The sequence below is a fragment of the Rhinopithecus bieti genome, unplaced genomic scaffold (genome assembly GCF_001698545.2).
Source record: "Rhinopithecus bieti isolate Rb0 unplaced genomic scaffold, ASM169854v2 scaffold_4553, whole genome shotgun sequence".
Lineage (NCBI taxonomy): Eukaryota > Metazoa > Chordata > Mammalia > Primates > Cercopithecidae > Rhinopithecus > Rhinopithecus bieti.
Window position 1 is genome coordinate 1,010,889 of NW_016804694.1, and position 14,327 is coordinate 1,025,215.

The following is a 14,327-nucleotide window of genomic DNA, read 5'->3' on the forward strand; positions in this document are numbered from 1 at the left end:
CTCATGATTAGGCTGGGGTTGTGAATTCTGGGGAGGAGACCACAGAGGTAAGGTGCCATTCACGTCGCATTACCTCACGGGCACATGCTGCCAACATGACGTATCCCTGCTGATGTTGACCGTGACCGCCTGACTGAGGTAGCGTCCATTGGGTTTCTCCATTGTAAAGTACTCTTTCTCCCTCTGTCCTTACTGCAGTCTTTGGAAGAAAGTCACTGTGCACAGCTCATACTTAAGGAGTGAGAAGTTATGCTCTACTCCCTAAAGGGTCAAGTATCTACACAAATTATTTAGAATTCTTCTGCAGGGGAGCTTTCTCTCTTCTCCCTGATTTACTTACTTAGGTAATCACATGTTCGTATCAGTGTGGACTCACGCGTATGTTACACTTTGGGTCATTGTTCAATACTACTTTATTTTTTTCCTCAAATTGTTCCAGCTTTGGCCTTCGAGAGCCCTTTCAGTCGGCTCTTTTACACATTTTAAAAACTGAATTGTTTGTTTTCTTATTTTATTTTATTTTTTTGAGACGGAGTCTGGCTCTGTCGCCCAGACTGGAGTGCAGTGGCTGGATCTCAGCTCACTGCAAGCTCCGCCTCCCGGGTTCACGCCATTCTCCTGTCTCAGCCTCCCGAGTAGCTGGGACTACAGGCGCCCGCCACCTCGCCCGGCTAGTTTTTTGTATTTTTTAGTAGAGACGGGGTTTCACCGTGTTAGCCAGGATGGTCTCGGTCTCCTGACCTCGTGATCCGCCCGTCTCGGCCTCCCAAAGTGCTGGAATTACAGGCTTGAGCCACCGCGCCCGGCCTGTTTTCTTATTTAAGGGCTGTTGTATGGTCTAGATAAATGCCCCTCCCCCACCCATCGTTTTTGAGACAGGGACTCACTCTGTCACCCAAGCTGGAGCGTAGTGGCGCGATCATGGCTCAGGGAAGCTTCAGCTTTCCAGACTCAAGCAACCCTTTTACCTTTCTCTTTTTTTTTTTTTTTTTGAGACGGAGTCTCGCTCTGTCACCCAAGCTGGAGTGCACTGGCCAGATCTCAGCTCACTGCAAGCTCCGCCTCCCGGGTTCACGCCATTCTCCTGCCTCAGCCTCCCGAGTAGCTAGGACTACAGGCGCCCGCCACCTCGCCCGGCTAGTTTTTTGTATTTTTTAGTAGAGACGGGGGTTTCACCGTGTTAGCCAGGATGGTCTCGATCTCCTGACCTTGTGATCCGCCCGCCTCGGCCTCCCAAAGTGCTGGGATTACAGGCTTGAGCCACCGCGCCCGGCCGAAAGTATAGTCTTCCTTTTACGTTTCTCAATGAGACTTACAACCACAGTGACCTTCTCAGAACTAGCCTCAGCTGGTTGCCTCCCCTGCCTAAGAGTCGTGCTACAATAATGCTTGCCATGAAAACCAAGGATCTTAGCTGCTGCCTACAGCCCTGACATGGTCTGGCCCCTGCCGCCTCCTCAGCCTCCTCCCCCAGCACGGTCCCCTCACCCCACGCTGACCTTTCAGGCCCCCCACCACCTGGTGTGTCTTCAAACTTTGTGGCCTTTGTGTGTGCTGTTCCTCTGCTGAAACACCCTCACCACCCCGCCCTGACCATCCTGGGCCACGTGCCCTTCAGATCTCTGCTCACTGCCAGTCCCTCAGATGACCTGCCCTCTCTCACAGCACCACACTCCTCTCTTCCTGCACTTGCCTCAGTTGAAACTCTAGATGATTTGGGTGGGCAACGCCTGCTCCCCCACACTACACCATAAGTGCCAGGGACCATCACGTTTGTTTTCACTCACTATAAATTCAAGTAAGTACAGAAAGACCTTTGAAAAGCACTGATCCTGTTTAGGAAAATAACTCAAGAAACCATTTTCACAAAAGCCATGCTGTTGCCTGGGCTGAGTAACACCCCATGCTGTTGTTTCTCCTAGATGCTGTTTATCTTAATTCTCCCTCCAAGAGAGTGATTTTCCCCCGGGTGGAAGTGTACTGCCAGATAGAACTCGCCCTTGGCAATGAGTGCCCTGAACGCAGTCAACCAAGCCTTCAAGCACAGCAGGCCAGTCTGGAAGGAGCCCCACGACCTCACACGGAGTGGGTTCCCAAAGGGGATGGAAGAGGCGGACATAATCCGCCTGCGTCCCCACCTGTGCAGACACTTGAATCCACATGTGAGTCACCTGTTTCAGCACCAGTCTCTCCACTTGAGCAGCCACCTGCACAGCCACTGGCCTCTTCAATGCCACTTTCTCCAACTAGCATGCCACCTGTATCATTCTCAGCTGTGCACAAGCCACCCAGTTCCACACCTGGCTCATCACTGCCCACCACACCACCTGGACTGTCACCTGTGTCACCTCAGCAGCAGGTACAACCATCTGGATCACCACCCAGATCTCTACACTCTCAGGCACCCACTTCACCCAGGCCATCCCTGGGGCCTTCCACTGTGGGGACACCTCAAACTCCACCCCGAGGTTCTTTTTCAGCCTTCCCTGCTCAGCCACCTGTGGAGGAACTAGGCCCAGAACAGCCCCAAGGTATGGACCCTGCTGGCTTCTTACTGCTCTCTCATTCCTGGAGCCCCTCGGCAAGAGAGCGAGGACACCAGGGCCGATAACTGCTTCTTTAGGGGTGCATGGATGAAGTTAGCAGTGAGCTTCAGCGTCTCTGCCCATTATGAGGACAGTCCGCCACAAGGGGGCAGTATAAAGGACATTGGTTCATTCCCTTGGTGCAGTGCTTCTCAAAGTGTGGTCCCCGCACCGGCAGCAAAAGCATCACCTGGAAACTTGTTAGAAATTATAATCCTCAGGTCCTATTGCAGACCTACTAAATCACCAGCTTTGGAGGTGGGGCCCACCTGTCTTTTTTACAAGCTCTCCAGGTGATTATTTTGCCTGCTCACATTTGAGATCACTGGGCCAGTAGATTTTTACTGTGAAACCTGCTGTGCTGGTGCTACTCAAAGAGTGGTCCGCAGACCAGTCCAGCCCTCAACTGTGTGTTACTAGCCCACCACGGAGTGAATGCAGAAATTAAGAGTAATCATTTAGAAACGTTTATAGCACTAAGGTATTGCCACAACATCCTGGAGCTTGACCATTTTTTACTAATTCATTTGCATTATATTTCACAAAAGTACGAGTTTGTTATAGACTACAAAGAAATTTTTTAAAAACTGGTCCCTTACTACTACAGATGGTTTCAGAAGCACCACTATACAGGCTGCAAAGATAAACCGTTCTCAATTCCTTACTCAGGAAATCTCCCTTTCAGCAGAGGAGATAACACAGATACTAAGCTCAAAAATACAGTCGGGGCTGGGTGTGGTTACTCACACCTGTAATACCAGCACTTTGGAAGGCCAGGGTGGGTGGATCACCTGAGGACAGGAGTTCAAGACCAGCCTGATCAACATGGTGAAACCCCATCTCTACTAAATACAAAAATTAACCAGGCATGGTGGTGCATGCCTGTAATCCCAGCTACTTGGGAGGCTGAGGTAGGATAATCACTTGAACCCAGAAGCTGGAGGTTGCAGGGAGCCGATGATTGCTCCATTGCACTCCAGCCTGGCCAACAAGAGTGAAACTCCATTAAAAACAAAACAAAACAAAACAAACAAACAAAAAAAAAACAGAAGTATACTGTGTACTATATAACTAACAAAAACATAGTGTTGGAGGGTATTTGTAGAGAATAAGACCACTTCTCTCTGGGGGAGCATGAAAAGCTTCTTGGAGGTGACAGGTGAGTTTAAATGGGCAGGATTTTGAACATCATGGTTTGTGGGACATATGGGATGGAGTAGAAAGAGCATTTCCGATTTTGTTTATTTAAGATGCTCAGTTGCAGTGCAGGGATGTGCAGGGCACTTTCAAGGTACTTTAGGAAGGAGAGGACATGTGTGTGGCCACCATGGATGGTCTGGGTGGGGACAGAGGGACAGAGACCCAGATGAGGGACTGAAGCCAGATTGTAGGGTGCTCATGGTCCTCAGCCAAACTTCCAGAGCTATTATAGTAAACGTCACAGATCAGCAATGTCTCCTCCTCTGGGAATTAGCCCCAAGTTGGCAGAGATGCCCTTTCCTTGGAACAGGTTTACTTTGACTCTTTTAATGAGATAGAAACAAAAGGCCATTAAGAAAATGAGGCTGTGGCTCATGCCTTTGAGAGGCAGAGGCGGGCAAATCACTTTCAGTCAGGAGTTCGAGACCAGCCTAGCCAATGTGGTGAAACCCCATCTCTACTGAAAAACAAAAAATTAGCTGGGCATGGTGGCAGGTACCTGCAGTCCCAGCTACTCAAGAGGCTGAGGCAGGAGAATCACTTGAACCAGGGAGGCAGAGGTAGTAGTGAGTAGAGATCTTGCCACTGCACTCCAGCCTGGGCGACAGAGTGAGACTCCGTTTCAGAAAAAAAAAAAAAGAGTCAGAAAATTGGTCACAGTGTTTTACCTGCTCTCTTGTTTCCTGTTGAATGCAAAACATTTGTTTTACATTAATCATACCTGTGCATGAAGGTGGCCATCTTCATGTACCTGAGCAGTCCTGGGCCCCAAATTGGCATCCTCACTCATATTGGGGGTAGATAGAGGGCATATATAGTCTAGTGATTCTCCACTGGGAGTGATTTTGTCTCCAGGAGACATTTAGCAATGTCTGCAGACATTTTGGTTGTCACTTAGTGGTTAGAGGCTGGGGACACTGAAAAATACCCTGTAATTCACAGAATAGCCTCTGTACAAAGCGCTAACTCTTAGTGTCAATAGCATGTACTGAGATTGAGAAACCATGTTATAGCCTACAACTGAGCCTCCACGGTGACATCCTAGGCCATCTATGCAAATTAGGCAGAGCTGAGGCGCCCTAGAGCCAGCTTATCCAACATGCGGCCCAGGATGGCTCTGAATGCAGCAGTCTGTAAAAAATTCATAAACTTTCTTAAAACATTGTGAGATTTTCTTTTTGATTTTTTTTTTTTTTAGCTCATCAGCTATCATTACTGTTGATGTATCTTCTGTGTGGCCCAGGACAATTCTTCTACCAGTGTGGCCCAGGGACAATTCTTCTACCAGTGTGGCCCAGGGACAATTCTTCTACCAGTGTGGCCCAGGGACAATTCTTCTACCAGTGTGGCCCAGGGAAGCCGAAAGACTGGACACCCTGTCCTAGAGCGTAGTAGTATCAGTCATTTAATGATGGCCATTGGTGGCGTTGGGGAACAGGAAAATTGTGAAAAGCCCTAGGAAAATCCAAAAACAGAAGGACAAGCCTCATTGTGAATAGATTTGGGAGAGTTAGGGGCATACAACAGGCCTCTAACAAAATAACTTCAGAGGAACCTACATATACTTTATATTACTTTTATTTATATATAATACATAATTACATATTAACCTTCATATATTATGTACCCCCATACTCATTAGAAACATGCAAAAAGCTCACTTAAGAGCAATGGTTGCGAAACTATTAATACTCTGTTCTAAGAAACAAGCAAAAAGCATTACATGAAGCATGTGATGGAAAGTCCAGCCCCCTCCAGGGGATTTTCCTGAAAATCTTCCCTAACACACTGCTTTCTGTGAGGGAGCTATTTTTTTCTTTTCCTTCTTTTTTTTTTTTTTTTTTTGAGACAGTATCTCACTCCCAGCTCACTACACTCTCAACCTTTGGGGCTCAGGTGAGTCTCCTGCCTCAGCCTCCCACGTAGCTGGGATGACAAGCATGCACCACCACACCCAGCTAATTTTTGTATTTTTAGTAGAGACAGGGTTTCACCATGTTGGCCAGCCTGGTCTCGAACTCCTGGCCTCAAGTGATCCACCCATCTTTGCCTCCCAAAGTGCCGGATTACAGGCGTGAGCCACTGCACCTTCCCCTGGGAGTGGTTTCTGATGTTCCACCAAGGGTCCGAGTCAGCCCCTCCACAGATGCCGCAGGCCTGCATTTCAGTCAAGTCCCACAACATGACTCTGGTTGTAAAGACGAGAATTTGAGGACAAGAGAGTTCTTTGCTGTTTTTAAACCTTCTCATGTACTTACTATTGCTATTTCAAAAATGACTCCATATCCCCTCCCCATCTCACTCCCGCTTCCTTCATTTGTGCTTTTAGCTGTAGCTCCTCTTGTCTCTTCAAATCCAAAAAGCGCCGTGCCTCTGGTTCACGTGAAGGAAACCGTCAGCAAGCCTTATGTCATGTAAGTTTCTCCTTCGTGGAGCACGCTCTTTCCTTTGGGCGGGAGAAGGGAGCCCAGCTAAGCCATATCTTCCACCGCCTCAGCTGCCCCAGGAACCCTGGGATCCTTTTCTGGTGTGTGTGATTGTGTGATCACAGGTCCACCCCTTTATGTCTCACAAAGCCGCCTTCTCTTGTTCAGTGAGGGCGGCGTGTGGGGAAGGAGCCCGTCCATGTTGATGTCATTCTCTTCTCCTGCACACTGGGAATGCACCTTCTCTGAGTGCGGTGTGAGAATGCGCAGCCCCTGCCCTCGTATTTTATTCTCCAGTGATACCACAGTTCAAGAAGGCCTGCAGGCATCCTACCTCCCAGCCTTAGGCAGCTCCTGCATGGCATGAATTAAGGATCTCTATCAAAGGCCTTCCTTACTCGAACTATTTTCTATTAGCCTCATAATGACCGGATAGTCCTGGACTGTAGACTGTCCCCAGAAAATCTTTTTTATTATGCACATCAAGTGTCTGGGTTGTGCAACATACACTCCATTGTATCTTTGCAATTAACTCTGAGAGGGCCTGGGGTTCTGCATTTTTTTTAAAACATCCCTGAGGATCACATTACCCAGGCTCCCTTGCTGGCTGAATGCCGTTTGTACTGGCAGTGGGGGAGGCACCGCAGGAGATCAGAAATTGGGTCGAGGGTATTTCTCCCCACAACCCCAGCCCCGCTCTCATCCCTCCCTGCCTTGGGACCACTCTGGCAATGGCTGGGTTTCTCCATGACCACAGCTGCAGGTATTGAGAGAGCAGGGCCCGAGGCATTCTTGCTTTTAATGTTTGCACTCTCTCTCACATCAAGCATATTAAAATTTACCTGCTTCCCACATTAAGTATAATTTTAACCATAAAACTTTTTGAAAGAGTTTGTATGAATTTAACAATTTTGAGCTTAGGCATAAGTTATGCATTTTGTTCACATAATTTAAACCTTTTTGCATTTACATATAGCTATATAAAAGTCTGAGTTTCAGTTGACTCATGGGCATGATGTTACTTAGATAAATATTCATTGATTATATTTTTAAAAGTTTGCTGGGAAATCCGATGCTCAGCCAGGGTTGAGAACCACAGCACGGGTGTGTCCACTTGTGGAGCTGAGTAGGCCCGGATGTTGCAGGGCCCAGGCCAGGCCCATAATGAACCACTTAATCTCTTTGCCTAGGGAGAGCCCTGCTGAAGACTCAAACCGGGTGAATAAGGTCTTCAAGAAGAACAAGCAAAAGACAAGTGGCACCAGAAAAGGTTTCCCAAGACATCCGCGATCCAAAAAACCAAGTGGCAAAGTGCAGTGAGCATGACTAATGTTCCTTAAATCCCATGGAGAGGAGCAGCTTTGGGAACTGTGTTCAGGGAGATTCTGAGAAATGGAGGGGAGAGTAGGGGAGTAGTGGAGGGGTGGGAGATTAGGCTTTGGAACAGACACATCCGACATAAAATTCCTGCTCTGCCACAACTCCACTCAGGGATCATGGTTGGGACACTTGCTCTCCCTGAGCCTCCATTTCCTGTAAAATGGGGATGATACCACTTCACAAAGTTGTGAGAGTTTAATGTGATCAATGATGTAAATTGCCTCATAGAATGCAGAATGTGTAATAGCTCACAATAAGTAGATATTATGTTTACATAATTCCCAGAGGTTAGCTGGTTGCCTCTCCACTTCTGAAGAAATGCTACTTAAAAACAAAACTAGACAGGCCAGTCATGGTGGCTCTAAACCTCACCTAAACCAAGTTTTAATTTTTTTTACTGAGTCATCACATTTTAATTAAAGGCTCATGCAGGTATACAAACACACTCCCAAATTCAAATGACAGCCTCAAATTCAAACCAAGCCAGGTATTATTTACAATTATTTCATTGGGTTATCAATGTATTCTCTGAATTGGCCAGGCATGGTGGCATGTGCCTGTAGTCCCAGCTATTTGGGAGGCTGAGGCGGGAGGATTGCTTGAGCCTGGGAGTTGGAGTCTGGCCTGGGCAACACAGTATTCTCTGAATGGAACAGACCCACACTGCTATTTAATTTGCTTCAAGTCTTTGTTGGTCAGAAAAACCTCTAATCATTCTGAGCAACATCCTTCCTGGTTGTTCTTGTCCCAAGTGGGGTCCCTGGATGGGCACAGGGATTTATCAGACAGACAAGGGTCAGAGGCTCCCCTGGTGGCCAAAGACCCACCTCGAAGTCTAAGCAATGCACTAGGTGAGTGGTGGGAAGCAGTATGGTAGGAGGAGATTCTCAGAGCTGCCGCAGGAAGTGGAACAAACCACATGTTCTTTCTGGATGACAGGTAGGTAAGGACCGTGCAGGACGGCAGCTAGAGGTCCCTGGGTTTATGGGATCAACAATCCCAGCCTGGGATTCTTCTCACTCATTCTTGATCTCTAGCCCCAACGCTTTCCTGACCTTTGAGTGTCCTTATCTCTGTCTCTAGGAGCTCATGGTCAAGTTCGGCCGTGGGAAGCCAGGCAGGTCTGCGGTGGGTGTGGGGAGCCTCCCTGGGGCTAGGAGCACTATCTGGAAGCCAAGCCCAGGTTCCAGTTCCTTGATTCCAGGGCCAGCTCTCTTCCCACTGCAGCAGAGAAGCAGGTACTGTAAAATTCAGCAAGAGCCACTTTGGTCGACAAACCTTCTGGGAATGAAGGTGCTTTACAAAGAAACAGGCTGTGATAGAGACAAACAAGACAACATTCATAAACTGTGGGAAGCACTGTTGTCATTGGGTCACACCTCCTGCACCAGGCAGGTGGTTGTCTGCTGCGTTCCTTCACAGAACAGATGATGAGCCTGCCTGGAGGTGGCAATTTACCAACTGATGGTCTTAAGCAATTCCAAAGACTGGGGTAAGGGGTAGAAAAGAGAAGCTCAAAAATGTTAGGGATAGAGAAGCGGAGAGTGATTCAGGAAGAGGAGAAACCTGCTCATTTCCTCCCAAACTACAACAACTGTCACATCCATGGGCTAGTCCTGTGCAAATTTCCAGTCCCCAGCTGATATCCCTGCTGACAAGCAGAGAGAGGCTAGAACAAAAGCTAAAGTGTAGATGTCCCATACACTAATCAGTGTTGTTTTTTAATCAGAGGTCGAAATTCATGCTCTGATGCAAATTGTATTAGTCAGTTATTGCTGCTATTATAACGTTGCATAACAAACAATCCCCCAAATCTCAGTGGATTACAAGGACAAACATTTGTGTTTCTCTTTCATGGGCCTATGTGTTGGCTGGGATAGCTGTATTTAGCCTGCAGGCTGGGTTAAGTCTGCTCCAGGCCCCTTTCATTCTAGGACCAGCCGTGCTGCTAGACTTGCTCTTCTCCTGGAGCATGGGTGGGTGTACATATCAGGCTAGCTTTCCTCTGCTAGCCTTGGCTCTCCTCCAGTAAGAGTTCAGTGGTCATCTGACTCTGGATTGTGTCACTGGCCTCAAAGTGAAGAGATAGACTGAGAAATTGAGAGGCTGCCTACAGGCTACAAGTGGAGAAGGAGGACCCCATCTTGCCCCCAAATCCTCCTAATTCCTACCAAGTCTGTGAGACGCTGCAAGTTTCCACTGTAAGAGATCCTTTTCTTTGAGTTTCTATGGAATTTCCCCCATTACAATGTGAGTGTAATAATAACAGCTACAGCTTACATAGTACTTATGTGCCCAGCACCATGGCACAGAGAGGTTAAGTAATATGCCCAAAGTCACACAGTTGGTAGGTGGCAGAGCCAGGATCCCAATCCAGGTTGTCTGTCACCAGTGTCCTGATGTTCCAACTCAGTGATACAGCCTACGAGGGTGGTAGGAGCACTGGAGGGGGAGTCAGAAGTCACAGAGGTTAGCACTGGTTTCTCCATTCTGGCAAGTTACTTAGTGGGAGTTTCAGTTTCTCTCTATAACATCGGCCCTGCCTTCAACCCATGGTTATTTGGGACTTAAATGAGAGGCTGAATGTGGAAGCGTCCTGTGTAATTCTGGTAATAAAGACATGTCAGGACCTTATGACCAGTGCCCAGGCCTGTATGGCACATTTGGGAGGGTCCCGGGCAGTGTGTAGACTGGGGCACCAAGACAAAGGAACAGAGAGAGGGTATCTGAATGAGTGGTTCCTCCTAGGAGCTTTTAGGAATGCAGATTCTTGGGCTCACCCTGCACTTGCTGAATAAGAAACAGGGCTGTGGCCCAGCAGTGTGTATTGTTCATGGTCCGCCAGATGACTGATGCACACTGGAGTTTGAGAACCACTGGATTACTATGGAAGAGAAGCACAGAGGAGAGGCAGCTAATTCGCTCTGTTAGCTTGGGGATCTCAGGGAACCTGGTGGAGGTGTGGAAGAGGAGCAGAAGTTAGTCAGACTGAGGATGGGGGTGTGGGAAGGTATTCCAGGCGCATGGGATGGCCCAGAACAAGGAAATAGTCTATGCAAGCAGTTAACTGCGGTTGCAAGGATGGAGGTAGCGGAGAGGCCTGGAAGTGAACTTGGAGATGTGGTGGAAGGTAGGTCAGGCTGGCTTGAATGACCGGCTAATGAGGCTGGACTTCCCATGTGGCACTGGGGAGTCAGTGCAGGGTGTAAGCAACAGAATGATAGATTTGAAATTTATGGAGATTTGAAAATTATCCAGGAATGCACAAGTCCACATCCCAGTGTTTTTCTGGGCTCTGCAAGTGTTTTCCTCCATTTTCCTAGAGAGGGCAAGTTACTTGCCCAAACTCATACAGCAGGTGGAGGTAGGGCTTGGAAATGAGGCCTTCTGATTCTCCCTTTTGTCTCCCTTCTTTTCACCTGTTCTTCCTCGGCTTCTCCTATCCAGGTCTGCTCCCTGCCCACTCCACTTCCCTCTGCTCTCCACTTCTGAGACACTTTGGCTCACCTACAGACCTCATCCCAGCCGGATCCAGGAATGCAGCTGCCCTGAGGTGTGGAATTCCTTAGGATGACCTTGGAAGACAGACACTGCTTGTTCTGTTCTGGGATGCTGTGGTGACTCCTGGGTCTCATTGATCCAACTCCTCTTCTTCTCCCACCTTTCCCTTCCTGGTCACAGTCAAGGTTAACACTAGCCCAGGCAGCACCTTGTGTACTAAGAAAATAGCACCCCTTCCTGGAGAACCTGACTACCAGCCACTGGAAAATTGTCATAATATACTGATTTTGTTAGAGTAAGATACTTGACTGACAACTGCTAAAAAACTACAAAGAATATGCAAAGACATGCATAAGTCTACAAATCACCTACCCCCTTTGTATGGCACTATATCCTTGTATAGCGTAAACTCTGCACAACTGTACTCAGCCATCCGGAGACCACTCCAGCCCTACCCCCTTCCTAAAAAAACAAGTATCAGTTGAACTTTCATACATAGAATTATGTTTCAAACACCCTTGTATCACCTCCCACTGGAGATTACATTTGCGAGCAGCAAAAGACCCTTGGGTAATGAAATAAACCCCCTAACTGGCTTTTGGTGTAACTTGAGATTTCCAATTTCCATGCATTGGCTATAAAAAGCCTGGCTACTTGCTCAGGGCTGCCCAAGGTGTATGAACCTGTAAGGGTGATCCTTGGTGGAACTAAGGTTAGGGAAGTCCTAGACGGGGGACTCAGAAATGACAAATCTGTCCTTGTCCTAGGAAGCTGTGAGCCATGAGAGAGAACTGGAGCTGGAATGGGAAAGAACCTGAGGATCCTGAGGCCAAGCCTACTTCTCACTGCTGTCGGGCACACTCCCCTGACTCTAGGCCTTTTTGAGGACCGGGGACAAGACCTACTGCCAGTCCCAGTGGTGCACAAGATCTGTTTCCCTTCCAGGGTGAGCATCTCAGCTTCCCTGCGATCCTTTCAACCCTTCCACTACCCTACTCTGGACAGACTGATGGACACCAGCACTGATCCACGCTCATGGACCTTCCTCCCAACCTTGGCCTGAGCTTGCTTCTTTGAGATGGGCCAGATCATTTCTAGTCTCCCCAGGATCCTGCCCAAGGGCAAAACTCTTGGGGGCCCACCAGGACTGAGCCAACGACACACTCCCTCTTTCCTGTGGTGGCAGGAGCCCAAGTTCTATTGTCTGGTTTTTAATTCCCACAGTGTACTAACGGCTTGGCCTGAGCTGGTCACTGGAATCGCTGGCTGAAATTGCTCAGGCAGCCCAGGCATCGAGATCTTTAGAGCTCCCTCGGGATTTTGTGGTGCTGCGGTGTTGAGATAGGCTGCTGTGGAGCCCTGGGTGGCTGTAGAGGAAGAAGAAGGCCAAATGTCCCTCCCCTGCAGCCAATGCAAATGAGGGCTGACTCTCTGTCTGCTGTTCACACCTCAGTGAAAATGTTCCATGAGGAAGACAACTTCAGCCTCAATTTTTCCAGCCTGTCCAGAAAATAATTGCCCCCCACCTCCCCAGAGAGCAGACAATCTCCAGTCCCCGCCGGGCCCAGCGAGGAAACCCCAGCTGCCCACAGGCCTCAGGTACATTTGCTTACCAAATCCTGAAATGCAAAACCCAGAATGAATGGGTGGAGGACGATGCTAAACTGGCCTTAGGAGCCTGAGGATGCCATATGCAAATTTAAGCCTGGTGGGGTTGGGGATTTAGGGGCTTGGGGCTCAGCTGCGGCAACAGACCCCACTTAACATGGCCATTTCAGGGAATAAAATGTACCTTTGAGACCCTGAAAAGGGTCAGAGTCCCAGGGGTCTTGCATCCTCTGCCTACTCTGGTTGATCTGTGACCAGACCAGTCAAAGGAAGCAGCTGGAGGTGTGTGCTGGGGGGAGACTGACCAGAGAGGCCCGCCTGGCCGCAGACCTTTCTTCCAGGAGTGGCCTCCATGTTTGCAGAAGCCTGAGGCCTGGGAACTAGTGGGAGGAGAGTGTCCTCTTTTGCATAGCCCAGGAATGCTTGTTCCCTGGGACCCAAGGAAGACTCGAACTTAATCGTAATTATTGTTTCAATTCAAAGTCTATATTTAGAGCTCAGATGTTTTTAATGTCATTTATGTTAAAGTATTAATACATCCACTTGCATATTTCCCTTCACTTGGGTTAATTATTTTTCTTGTTTTGAGGTAATTAAAATAATTGTTCTTACATTAGTTTCAGAGTTGCCAGATAAAAGAGAGGACATTTTATTAAATTTGAATTTCAGATAAACAATGAATAATTATTTAGTAGGAGTATGTCCTCAATATTGCAATTATTTATAATTTATCTGAAATTCAAATTTAACTGGGTCTCCTGTATTTTTATGTGCTAAATCTGGCAACCCAAACTAGTTTCTTTCTCCGTTTTCTCTTTTTTTTCCTAATCAACACGAATGGATTGTTACATGTCAGCCGCTGTGCTTTGAAACTGGGAGGCCTCGCTTGTACCTGGGGCAACACCAGAATGCTGTCTTTTTTTCCAGACAAGCTCCTCTGACTGATACCCACAGCACAACCCCGCTGTAACCCAGCTAACACCTCCAGTTCACACCTCCAGTTCACACCTCCAGCTCAACCAGTTCTCAGCTGACCCCAATATCTCTGACTCACCCACTTAGGCTTCTGACTTCTCAGAGGGAGGGAATTGGGTTAATTATGTTGTGATGTTACTTGCCCACCTTTTTAAAGCCATGCAAAGCAGCAGGACCTCCATGCACCTCAGTGCTCTTATAAAAACCATCTGTGTTGCTCTACATACTTGCCAGCACTTGGGGGAAAAAAACAAAAACATCTATGTTGGGAGTCGAGGGGCCCCACCCCTCCACAGCATGGTGCCCTATATTCATATTGGCACAAAAGCCCCATAACCAGTGGGGCCTGTGAGCATCCTGAGGGCAGGGGTTGTGTCTTTTGCGTTTGTGTATTCCACACAGTTAGCACCAGAGCTGGTACATAGTAAGTGCTCAATAAACATTGGTTGAATAAATGAACTAATGGATAAGATCATAAGTGGAGGGAAGGGCACTAAAATAGGAGTTATCAGAGCCTGATCCTGGCTGGGTTCTCTCTGTATCTGCCTGTGTGACTGTGAACAAGGCGCTTCCCCACTCTGAGCCTCTGTTTCCTCATCTGTGAGAGGAGGATAATAATGTTGCCTCCTCCTGCTATCCTTGGAGCATTAGG

At 48.0% G+C, this 14,327-nt stretch overlaps 1 protein-coding gene across 2 annotated transcripts in view; it reads left to right on the top strand.

Annotated features, from left to right (window-relative positions):
- PNPLA1 (patatin like domain 1, omega-hydroxyceramide transacylase) overlaps nucleotides 1–7,531 on the top strand; it is a 41,346-nt gene extending 33,815 nt beyond the window's left edge. For both annotated transcript variants that reach the window (XM_017870045.1, XM_017870047.1), the window contains 3 exons: nucleotides 1,923–2,531; nucleotides 6,115–6,199; nucleotides 7,402–7,531. In XM_017870045.1, the coding sequence (XP_017725534.1) occupies nucleotides 1,923–2,531; nucleotides 6,115–6,199; nucleotides 7,402–7,531 (824 nt within the window). The remainder of the gene's footprint in view (nucleotides 1–1,922; nucleotides 2,532–6,114; nucleotides 6,200–7,401) is intronic.
- Nucleotides 7,532–14,327: the final 6,796 nt, after the last annotated feature.